General features: G+C 38.4%; 1 protein-coding gene across 2 annotated transcripts in view; it reads right to left on the bottom strand.

The window, feature by feature from the left end:
* LOC111866163 (solute carrier family 41 member 1) overlaps window positions 1-12,954 on the bottom strand; it is a 122,343-nt gene that overhangs the window by 16,840 nt on the left and 92,549 nt on the right. Inside the window, exon 4 of one of the 2 annotated variants that reach the window (XM_033752137.1) lies at window positions 7,632-7,847. In XM_033752137.1, coding sequence (XP_033608028.1) covers window positions 7,632-7,847 — 216 coding nt within the window. Of the gene's footprint in view, window positions 1-7,631; window positions 7,931-12,954 lie in introns of both variants that reach the window. The other variant, XM_033752138.1, reaches the window with a different exon arrangement.

Genomic DNA, 12,954 nt, shown 5'->3' with positions numbered 1-12,954 from the left:
GGAGTATTGACCTAATTACAAGGTACTTAAGTGTAAATTGAAGATATATGTGCAAATATAGTTCTGTATAGCACAGTCCATTTGTGCAGAGACTGGTCTACCTTGAGTACACCCTGAGTGAGAGACTACTCTGAAACTGTATGTATACCAATCCTGCTACATCGAAGAGGACTGAGTAATGCATCAGGAGACTTAAAGCTTAGTACCCTAGATACGCGGTTATGTCCTTTTCATTGTCAGGGAAGAACCTGGGATAGAGATATATAGCCTATACAAGATGGCGGCAGAACGATACCGACAGATCTGACCGGCTTGGCCGTTAAAACGAACTGAACCACTTCAACTGACAGCAGGAAAGAGAAAAATGAGTATCGGCCATTATTAGGAAGAAATCGAATTTCCTGATACATCTATATATTTTTTTTTCCATGACACTACAGCCCCAGTGGGCCTAGGCCTACCTCCATGAACTTCTCCGTTCACTTCGGTTTTTCTAGATCTTATACATACGGTAGGACTCCTTGGGCGAGTGATCAGCTCGTCGCAAGGCCTCTACCTGTACACAAACACAGAAAGACGCACACAAACATCCATGCCCTGAGTGGGATTCGAACCCACGATCCCGGCTTCCGAGCGAACAAAGACAGTGCATGCCTTAGACAGCTCGGCTACCGTGACCGACCGATACATCTGTATAGGGTATTAAAATAATAATAGTAACCTAATGATGATGATGATGATGATGATGATGATAATAATAATAATAATAATAATAATAATAATAAGTAGTAGTAGTAGGAATAGTAGTAGTAGCAGAAGTAGTCTGGTTATTCTCATACATACCTGTTTTTAAATATATTTTAAATAACATGTTAGCTCAGAAAGCAAAATTTCTCTACCATTCGGAAGCAAGATGCTGCTGCATCCTCGAAATTACTGGGAGTTCGGAGTTTGTCCAATTTCTAGAATTTTCAAAGCACAAAACTTTTCGGAATTGGAGAGATGCCGACTCAGTTTGGTCCGTTAGAAAGAGATAATCTGCACCACTGGACCTGAAATTATTTCTTTCGGATAGTCCAAAAAAGTAGTAAAGTGCGGCCGCCGGCGCGTAAGACTGAAAACCTCACTGCCATCTGCAGGCTGATTGTCTAGAAAATGTGGAAGCCTCGACGTCTAACAGCCATATGGGCCTCCACGGTCTGTTACGGGGATAGCGTTACTTTACCTTACCTGCTTCCGTAATGGGCCTAATGACTTTGAGAGCAATTACAGGCCTACAAGCATTCTTAATATATTTTCAAGGTACAGAATTTATTACACACTAACTACACTTGCAATGTGTTTCGTGATATATTCGATTCTTTGAATTATTTGTTTGTTATCCTTTTCCCCTCTCCACAATAAGAATTATATGGTTTTAATTATGTATTATTTGTTTCCTAAATATACGATTATATGACCATATTTGAGGCACTAATCATTTTTCTGGAGTATCCATGGAAGATCACGATACTCTTCCATCAGTATAGCATAAAACTGCCACATAAAACTAAAGTTTTTAAATAGACAGCATAACTATTGCAATTACAATATTTTAACTCTTGTAACTAAAATATACGGCTATGACAGGGCACCCAGTGCCCCAAATATGTCTGTATTAACACCTACAACTTTTCGCGACCCTTTTATGGCCATGGAATAAAACTTTGGATGTATATGTGAAAATCATAAACGTAAAACAAAATGACAGTTTATATTTTACAATAATATTTGGTCTGCCCTTTATCGCGGCCAACGATTTCTTTTAAAAACTCAAATATCCCTTTGCATCATAAAGCCCGTAGAAACATACGAGCAGGCATAATGAAATTTCTGGTTTCGAGAATAGAATTATTATTATTATTATTATTATTATTATTATTATTATTACTACTACTACTTTAGATTTTAGTGTTATTGTTATTGCTATTATGAGAAACAGTGGTAGTAGTAATACAGATTACCATGCCTATCATCATCATCATCATCATCATCATCACCATCATCATCGACAAAAGAGCTCTCTGTAGCCGTTACTGTCCTTAGAAGATTCTGCCAGATTTACCTCGAATTAGGCCAACCGGGCTTCACTTCTGCGGATTTCACAACAATAATTTCTTTACAGAGCAAGATCGTCGGCCTTGAGGCCAACCACCAACCTGGAGAATCATGTATCTGTGTTTATGCCTCCCAATGACAGGGCGGTCCAGTTATAAGCCCAGGTACCGGTTCCCATTTCATCGCATTCTATGACTCGTAGACCTACGGTAGAGTTACTCCACACGTCTCCACACGAGGTGTTTTTCATAATATGGCGACGGCTTGCTCAAAGCATTAAGATATTGAACCAGAAAACCTCGTGTAACACGGTCAGCAATAGAACTTCGGTTACTTAGTAGCGAAGGTCTCAATACTCACAACAGAGGAAGTACTGAAGACATTGATTCGTAGGCAACGCATACAGAAACAGGTTTACATTACAGCGGCTAGGTAAAAACTCTTCACGCTGCAACAAACATCCAAAGCACAGTAACGGCGAGGAACGCAATAACTCTACTGTTGAAGGAGGGGATCTCTATGAGGTTCGACCAGAACCTACCTCAGGGAGAGAACTGATCAACAGAAGATATAATACGACAGAAGACAAAGAGAAGTCAGAAGAAGTCAGAAGTGAAGTCTTTTTTTCACGTGGTGTAGTTACAGTGACCTTTAAATTGTAGTAATTGTTCGTAGTTATGAAGTGTTATAGTTACAGTAAGATTATGTTACAACTAATTGTACTTCCGCCTGGTGAATAAACCAATATATCGATTCATCTAATACGGAACCCATTAATAATTAGCCTGTACCGGGATACGTGACAACATTAAGTATAAATTCAATCCCTGCCTGCATGGTATCACTAAATCCAAATCTAACGTTGCTAATTTAGTTACCTTATAATATATTTCTTAGTTTCATCACTCTCACAGTCTGCACTTCAGCACCACTGGATGCCATTCTTCTTTATCTCAGTTGCGTGTTTGGCCTTGTCCCACATAACTTGCTTCTTCATAAATCTAATGATTATGGATTATCTATTGGTTACATTAACTGGCTGAGTAGGTGCGTATTTAAGCAGCAGATTATGTCATGTTTGTTATTTTGGTGCGCTGTCTTGTGTTCCATAAGGATCTGTCTTTATGACGTTTTTTCCTTGGCACTACAGCCCCAGTGGACCTACGCCTACCGCCATGAACTTCTCCGTTCACTTCGGTTCTTTTCTTCTAGATCTTACACATTCGGTAGGACTCCTTGGGCAGGTGATCAGCTCGTCGCAAAGCCCCTACCTGTATACAAAAACAGAAAAACGCACATACACACCAAACATCCATGCCCTGAGTGGGATTCGAACCCACGATCCCGGTTTCCAAGCGAGCGAAGACAGTACATGCCTTAGACCGCTCGGCTACCGTGACCGGCAGGACGTTGTTTTACAATGTTTTTTTTTTAATTATTTGTGCAATGCAATTAATTTCCTTAATCATCTTAATTTTATGGAGGAAATCAAAATTTTGTACGTAAAGTCTCCTTACGATCATTCGCTACTTCAGCCTGATAAGCGTATTGACTATATACTTGGCTTCTTTCCCCTCGGCGCTACAGCTCAAAGTGAGCTTTTGCCCCTGAACAATCTGCCTCCATTCTTCTCTATTCTTCATCTTCCCTCTCCGTCCTTTCACTTTCATTTTATGGAGATCATCACGTACATCTTCCAACCATCTCAACCTGTGTCTTCTTATCTACCTCGTCATATATATTATATTTTAGAGGCTGATTAAGTGGCATCTGAACAATTTAGTTTTCACGGTGTGAGGTTGTTAGCCTCACGCACGGTAGCTACACTACAGCCGGCTTAACTCTCAGGGTCTCAGGAACACTCAAACCCACCTCCATGATGTGGTGGAGACACCATTGGTGGGGATATACATGGGTGGTGCACGGCAATAATTAAGAGACTCAACGTCAATAAAACCTGCATTACATTTTACCAGACAGAGGAACATGTTTTGACATAATCTTTGTGAATCCTTGAAATTACTGGTGTTTTGGGGCTTTTTTCATTTTCCGTATTCTAAAGAACACATCGTTTTGGAAACTGGATCTCTTTCCGTCTTCTAATGCCTACCAACGCCTTGCTTGAAGAAAGAAAGAGATCCAGTCTCTGAAATGTTGTGGTCTTTAATATTTTTCAGAACACAGGACGAAGGACAAAGTACAGGTGAGCCAAAAGCCTCGATCCATTTTACAGAACGGCTTGGCCAAAGTTAATAAAAGTTCGATATGTTATGGGTATCATTGTTGTGTAACATGTTTAGTACAGCTTCACTTGCTCTCTTCATTTCAAGACATTGTTTTCAACGTTTCACAGTAGCTCTGAAAACTTCAAGATGTATGTTGGGTGTCAATGATTATGGTTCTAATTAAACATGTTGCCGTGGGTCATGAAGATCAGGAACTTTTGTTTTGTACACTTTAAACTTAATGAAGCCCCAAACAAAGAAGTCTAATGGTGTCAAGTCGTTGGAGCATAGCGCCCAATGTTTCGGTGCAGTTCTGCCTATCCATGTGTTCCGAAAATTGTTATTGAGGTAGTCACGCACTTGAATAAGATACGCTACTTCCTTAAGTTTAAAAATGCAAAATTCTCCAAACCGTTGTCCTTGGTATGTCAAGTTGGTTACTTAAGTTATTGCATTTCTGGGTCCAGTTCGCACCGTAAAATTTTACTTTCATTTTCTTCTGTGTGTCTCGATATTACAGCTTACATAATTTAAATAGAATTCGTAGAATATGCCTTGTTCTATGTAATTCCGTTATTCTAAAGACCCCAGCAAGCTTAAACATATCTTATATTTAAGCATCCTGTTGCACTCTATACGATAAATGATATAATGATACAAACTCTTTACTACGTGTGCACACGTAGTAAAGAATAGCAGCGGCACGCACACAAGAAGACTACACAGGATAACACCTATACAGTGTGGAAACAAGAGCTAGCCGCTGCAGCACTTTAGACATAGGGCGAGTAACCCAAACAATTTTAAATTTTAAAATTTAGAGAAAAATTTTAAAGGATTTTAAAATTAGAACTAAAGATTTTATAGTGCTACTACAGGAAAGTCAAAATTAACGTGTGTAAAATAATCTACAAACCAGACAGATATCAACGAAGTAGTAGATGTTCATAAGAACAAGGAAAGTGTTTTTAAATGTTAAATTTTGGGCTGGGTGCAGTGTGACAGCAACGTGAGTGTTATACACCTGATGATGGACGTCTGAGGCCGAAACATGTAGTGTGAAAGAGCAAGATCAAGGACACATAATATATTGTTTGCACTTGGGACGGAGTTTGTATCATTATATCATTAAACATATCTAGCTGAAATCTGTAGCCCTTTCTTATAATCATTTTTTTTTTCGTTATGCCTGTTAACACCAAAGTTTTAGGCTTTTCTTAAATTTCCATACATTTGTGCAAGGATTTTTCCCTTTTAATGCACTTTTCTTCATACTTGTAATTATATATATATACTCGTGGCTGTGTCCTTCCCTTCTGTGTAAGTTCTTGGTATTCTTGTTTCTGACCATAATACTCGTGTCAGACAATCTTCTCTTCAATCCTGACTATTCACCCACAGTGTCATTAGGCTGGACGCCTGTCAGCTGGTTATGCTCTTCGTAAAGACGCTGATGTATCCAGAAGATACTTGTTTGATCAAATAATATTCTAAAATGATACACGAACTGCTTCTCTTTTTGACAGTGGCTAGTAGGCCTACCACATAACTGAAGCCAGGATGGATTTATAAAGTGATTAGGCTATGAGCCGGAGTTATATTCCCTTCAAGACAGAGTTCTCTCTTCTCCAACATATCCAGACTGACTTCTGGGCCCAATTAGCCACCTGTTGAATGGGTACCGAGGATAAAGGTGACCTTCACACCCGTCTAGTGTCGAAGTGAAAAATTATATTACGGCATAGTCCCACTGTATGGTGCTCAAATTTTATGCATTTGGACAATTTCGCTTACTTTATAGTATAATGTAGCCTTATGTACTTTTTACCGTTATTTTCCTTAGGTACTTCATTGTTTTCTTTTCCTGCAGAATTGGCCTTGTGGCTGCTGATTCACCACATGCATTATAAAGGTCAGAGCTTTACCGTTATTATTCATTGACTTTCGAGCTCAGCATATAAATAAATAAAGAACTGGGTAGAATGGAGTCAGGAATGTTCTACCCAAACAAATTTTAAATATAGTATAACTGCTAGTATTTTTATTATTTGCATGTCCAGTAAAACAAAATGAATTACGTATATTATTATTATCCTCTGAAAATCTATACTATTCATTTCTTAATTAAATATTTATGTTTCATTCCTCAATTCGTAATAACACTTAGTTTAATGATAATGAAATTATTATTACTGTTATAATTATCAGTTATTTGTTTGTTTACTTTTACTTTTATTCATTATTATTTCTTCCAAGTACTTACCTGTAATTTGTATTTGACTTTTAATAAGTTTGTCTATAATGTAATTCATTCATCTGCACTGTGCTGTGTCTGTAATTGGCCTTGCGGCTGTTGACTCGGCATATTAATAATAAAGAATAGAATTGAATTGAAATATTATTATTATTATTATTGTTATTGTTATTGTTCATAATAGCGAGCAGCATAAAACAAAGTGTTCCACATGCCACAAAATTAATAATATTATCTATGGCGTACAGTTATTAGATAAAGCAATGCAGATTGTAATAACATTTAATGAATGAAACAAAAGAGGTGAATAACTCAAAGCATAAGTGTACTGTAGTAACTGAAAACGAAAAGTTAAATTATTTATATTTATCTAGTGCCGAGCTCAAGAAAGATAGAGGTAATCTCCACTATTCCATACATCCTCGTGGTGTAGTGTGTAATTAAATAGGCCTAGAGCAACTTTAACTTTAATTATTATCATTAAATACGTTTATATAATTTTAATAACTGAATCCGGAAAACGATAGGATCGAATTCAGGCTAATCTACAATATGGCAAGAAAAACTGTTTTCGATGTTCTTAGTCTATTCTATGTGCAAGAGTCGGGCATGTGTCCGAACGGAGAAAGACACACTCAGAGAAAGGAGAAGAAACGGCATAGATCCCTGGTTCACGTACGAGTAACACATGTGTTTCCGCGAAAATTTCTGGCCACAGCCCTTAGTGCCCCCATATAAAATCAGTATAAAAGTGAACCACGAAATAAGAAAACGGAAGGCTAATTGGATTGGTCATATCTTACGCGGTAACTGCCTTCTAAAAGAAGTTATTGAAGGAAAGATAGAGGGGCGGATAGAAGTAACCAGAAGACGAGGAAGAAGACGTAAGAAGATGCTGGATGACCTTGGGGACAGAAGAGGATATTTTCATTTGAAGGAGAAAGTTCTAGATCGCATCAAGTGAAGGAACTGTTTTGAAAGAGACTGTGGACCTGTCGTCTTGATAGATTACAGATGAATGAATGAATGAATGAATGAATGAAAAGTGAACTTACTTGAACGACGCCCAGAGTAAGTCCAGCCCCTATTGTGCCGATGCCGGCAAGGAAGAACGGCACAGCCACCTGGAGGGTTGTGCTCCACCACTTCTCTGGTTTGATGATACCGTTTTCTGTCGAGGCGACTGTATCTATGCTAGCCACACTGTGCAGAGACCCCGCTCCGGGACTCGATGGCGTCAGCCTCCAGAACGTCTCATCCCGGTTCGCGCCCTGTGGCATTATGATAACGGCACTCACAACTGGGATAGTAGACTTGACGCCCTCTTTCACCGAGCCCCGAAAAACGTCCATGTCTGTGGACAACACCACAGGACGTCAACAGGAATAAATTCCATCAATTCTTCAAAAGGCAACAAATTCCTTTCCCGCACCACTCAATAAACTCTGTATCTATACTCATCATTCTCATACGCATTATGATTCCCATACAAGAGAACAAATTACTAAACTGAAGGAATACTATCATTCCCAGCACCTATGACTTTTACTCTTGAAATTCTGAAAACGATTTTAAAATTGTCTTATACAGATGTAAACAAGTAGGCCTATTTATTACTTAAAATGTGATTCGCTTGTCACCACAGCATTACATAGTTTCAGGCTTCCAGAGATTAAGTATAGCAGCCAATACATTGAATAATTAGTTGCGGACAACCAAAAAGAGAGGTGGACCTCCAGTTCTACTAACAGTAAAAAGACAGCTGGTTGCGGAGTGACGCACGGGGCTTCGGAATTTGGAAAAAAAATAAAGCCTAGAGAAATGGATATGATATTCGAAACTTGGAGTGGCAGAATTTCTATGTCAGGTTTACTGAGAGTGTGGAAAGAGAATTAGCAAATAATAAGTTAGATACGTGGGAGCAAAGAATGTAAGATGAGCCAGACAAAAAAAAGTGCAAAATTATTGCAAGTATATATTTGGCCGAACTCGGCCTTCTGCTAATCTAAAACAAATATTATTTACTTATATTGTAATTGAGGGTTTATATGAGATTTTCAGTAATACAGATTGGCGAAATGAAAAGAATTGTTAGAGGCACTTTTCAGAAAAATAATATTTTGTGATCGAGAATCCTTTTTTTTTTATAGGACATGCTGGCCTACAAAATTGTAACTGGGTATATTTTCTCCACGAGTGATTAGAATATAATTAAATTTCATTGGAAATCAAATAAATTCAATATTAAATTAGTTACCAATTTTTCAAAGGATTATACATTCTTCTATAGAATGGAATGTTAATGATCTCTTAGGGACGCGACATGTCATACATAAAGGTATTAGATCAGTAACAAAAATAGTGGAGTTTATGAAAAACATCGTATATAACACTAACAGATTTTTGGTGTAATGTTATTTTACTGAAAGTGCAGCTGAAGAAAAAACGATACTACGAAAGATTTCCTTTAAGACTCTCCAGAGCCTGTATTCCATGAATGGCTAAAGTTTGACGGGAAAACCACATTAGGCGATTTTAGCACAAAATGCACTGAGACACTGTCCAGGCGGAAACTTGGAGCGTGAGTAGATATGATATTAATAACAACAATGTACTGAAAGTAGTAACCTTGAACTCTCAAGAGTGCAACATTCCCATAATATTAAAATGTGCTCAGTAAGTTACATTAAAATTATCCCGATAACAAGAGACATAATTAGATTGGTCTTATCATGATAGACTGGAAATGATATTCATGTAAAAATAATGTCCAGTTTTTCATAGATACCGACTGTGATGACAATCGTGTGGCTGTTGCAGGTGGTAGAGTAAGACTTTCTGCAAGTTGGAACTGAATGCAGTTTCTGACAAGGAAAAATTTAAACACGTGAAGCAAAACAATGTGAAATTCAAAAAGAGTATCCGATTAAAATTCAAAATCAATTTGCAGATTCGAAAACTTGCAAAAATATGAGAGGGTATCAAAACTTCACTATGACAGAATCTAAGTTACTATGAAATAGAATTGCTACACTAGTTTTTGACCTAAGTTTCCGAAAAACTGCTATATTCAAGGACTCAGTTTAAATCCAATGGTTATAACATCCAAAATAATTAATGGAGATTATCTGAGAATGTTCACATATTGTGACATGCAGACGCGTTGACAGAACCAGTTGATAAACACGTTTCCTTAGGGATGGATTCTTGGAAACCAACTCGTTACGGAACAAGTTTCCTGTGATATGAATTGAAAGATGTTTCCACGAAAACAGATTCTTGGAAACCAACACGTCGCTTTGGAATCAACAGGCGTTTCCGCTATATACGAGGCCATTCAGATCAGAATAAAGGTACATATTCGTAAGATACAAACTTATCATCTCGTCAGAGAGGATGCTACATAGTGACTGTTACCACAGGAGTTCAGTTGGTAAAAAAATCTATGGTCGGTGGCCTCAAGGGGCCTGGCGCCGAGACAAACTGATTGGCGGTAAACAACCAGTCGTAAAGTAACTTTGAATTTGAGAATGAAGGTTTGAGAAACTCTCGAATCTGTAGCAGCAATATATGGTCACAAGTCCCACGGGACTCGGACCCGAAAATGACCGCTCTGGAGTAGGCCAGCAGTAATTGCACACAACAGACCCGTCCTCTCCTCAGAGAGAGCCCGCCATATCAACAAACCCGCAACTGTCTGACAGTAATAAAAGAACTGGTCGTAAGTCCAGGTGGGTGCTTTATTCCAAGACAGACTGGCTGACTGACCGTCGGTCGTAACACAAGACTCAAGACTAAGACTCAGACTCAGAATTGTCAGTCGTACTTCAGAGCAGAACAGAGAGAGATCAGATCAGATTAGATCACATCAGATCAGAATGAACGAGTCCTAAGCAGTCAATCATTTTGAGTTACTGTAATTGATTGTCATTATGAGTGAGTGTACAAGAAGGTGTTAATAAATCCAACCATCTAACCCCAATCCCGTTATTATTAGTCTCGCCCATAAATCGTCACAATATAAATCACAGTTAGGGAGCAGCAGAACATTCTTGAGCTCAGACTTCTCCATAAATCAGAAGTTACACATTAACACTGTAGAACTTTCACGAAGAAAAGTAAAAATCTCAAAGACAAAATGGATAAGATTGAAAGGGACAAACAAGACCTTGTGTCGAGGCATAAGAGCATTTTAGAGGGGATAGATGTCATTATTTTGATTGGTAAGGGATCAAAACGACAAACAACGCGCAGATTCCTACATATTTGTAATAGGCAGAAGGATGTGTTCTGCCGCCTCTTAAAAGTTAATGGGATTCACAATGTTAGGAACGTCGAAATATGTATAACTGAGCTAAGAGCTTTCGAGATGAAAGGTGTTAACCGGTTGCTATAACTGCTTATAATTAGTATAATATTCTGCCGTTTCAGCAGACTGAACAAACGCTCATCTGACACGATTAGATCCTATTCGAATTCGTCAAATTTATGTAATATAGACATTCCAAACTGAACTTTCCCAGTAGGGCAGAATTCTTACACAAGTTTTGGAATTGGCAACATTATCAGGAGGAACTGAGAATTATAAATTTTAATGATGTAGTTAACCATCTGAAAGAAGCACTGAATATTCACTAGAATTTAGATATTCAGACAGTTCAAATTAAATATCGGAATCTCGGGGAATATTCAGTTTTCATGTTGGTATAAAATGTTCAGAAAAATTTAAGAATTCTCTCCTTACAACACAAAAGCCAAGCCAGCTAAATGAGACAGCGTTTAATTTATTAGTACTTAGTCTCTTTAGAATTCAAAATATCGCGATGGACTGAGGCAAGTACGTATAATTATTTATTAACTACACGTATCAACAACTCGTCTAGCATGTGGCGATAAAGTAAGTGTTAAATATGTATACGCAGGTATATTTCACACTATTAGCGTTATTTATCTTTATTTGCACTGTGCAAAAGCACTTCCATTCCAGTGATAGAAGAGAGGTGACTAGCTTAAGGGAAAATGACGGAGACATGCTGTTCAGTTCCTACATAAAAAGCAAACATTTCAGTGACAGTCGAATTCCGTTCTTAAGTTCATTAGTGTGTTGTAGAACATTCTGAATGCTTCTATAGAAGTTCATCAGCCGATAAAAGTTGTTAAAAATGGGTTCCAGTCTTTATGGGGTATAGTACTCACTTAAATGAGCAAAAAATTTCCAGTCAATACACGACCAGAAATCAATGCCTGCTAAAATATGGGGCATGCTGCACATTGTTCCCATGCATTTCAACACAACTCCCAGCTCTTCTTTGCACAGAGGTGGCCACTCTGTTGAAAAATCCTGGTTTCACTAGAATTTCCTGAGAGGCATTTTCTGCTCTTTGCGGTAATGCCTCTAAGTCACTGATCGGCACTGAATGCACCGAAGGTTTTAGGCGTTCCTACAGCCAAGAATCCAGAGAATTAAGGTCAGGATATCGTGAAAGCCAGTTGAACGGGACTTCGTGTCCTATAAAGTTTCACCCAAAATATGGTTCCGGTGTTATCTGACAATGTTGGAAAAATGAGGTGTCGCCCTATCATGAACGAACAATAGTTCTTGTCGTTGATGAAGAGGCACACGTTCCAAAAGCACTGTTAAATCATTCACCAAAAAAACTATGGTACACTGAACCTATTAGTCTGTTAGGTAAAAAAAATAGTCCTAAAGAGCTGATCACCTAAGTTTCCCATCACATATCGATGGAAAATCAGTGTTATCATGATGGCATTGTGGCGTAGGGATTGTCATCTACCCAAACATGGGCATTATGAGAGTTCGCAATAGTGTTCCTTGTGAATCCCACCTCATCAGTAGGTAGGATATTATCCCAAAACTGTTTCTTTGCAACACATTTTGTGAGAAACCACTGGTAAATACCACCCTTGCAAGAAGCTCAGGAGGAGTGAAAACTTGCACTCGCTGGATGTGGTATGGGTAAAGTGAGTGTTCATGGAGGATTCTCCGGACCAACTGCAATTCTTCGCACACTGGTTCAGGGATCTTCTTCAAATCTTCTCGAACTGATCGAGGCTTTCCGCAGTCCAACGCACTTCAAGCAAAAGCCCAGATTTGCTTAGCCGCTGGTGAAGTTTGGTTTGTAATGTAGGGAAAGGAATTCTGTGCTGTAGATAATGTCCTGCGTAGAGGCCACGTGCTTCCCAAGAATTTCCATTGGCGCGGTCATATGTGATATGTATGTCTGCCATTTCCCGAGCAGATAAATAATTTTCCATTATGTGAGTAAAACCATTAAACGGATTTCAAATTGACTGAGCTTCACAACGCCGATTAGCACTGCTTTTTCGCTGGTAGTACTTGTACATAAGTACACATAG

Source organism: Cryptotermes secundus, unplaced genomic scaffold (genome assembly GCF_002891405.2).
Source record: "Cryptotermes secundus unplaced genomic scaffold, Csec_1.0 scaffold599, whole genome shotgun sequence".
NCBI lineage: Eukaryota > Metazoa > Arthropoda > Insecta > Blattodea > Kalotermitidae > Cryptotermes > Cryptotermes secundus.
The sequence above is the reverse complement of the archived record's forward strand: the minus strand, read 5'-3'. Positions and strand labels throughout refer to the sequence as shown.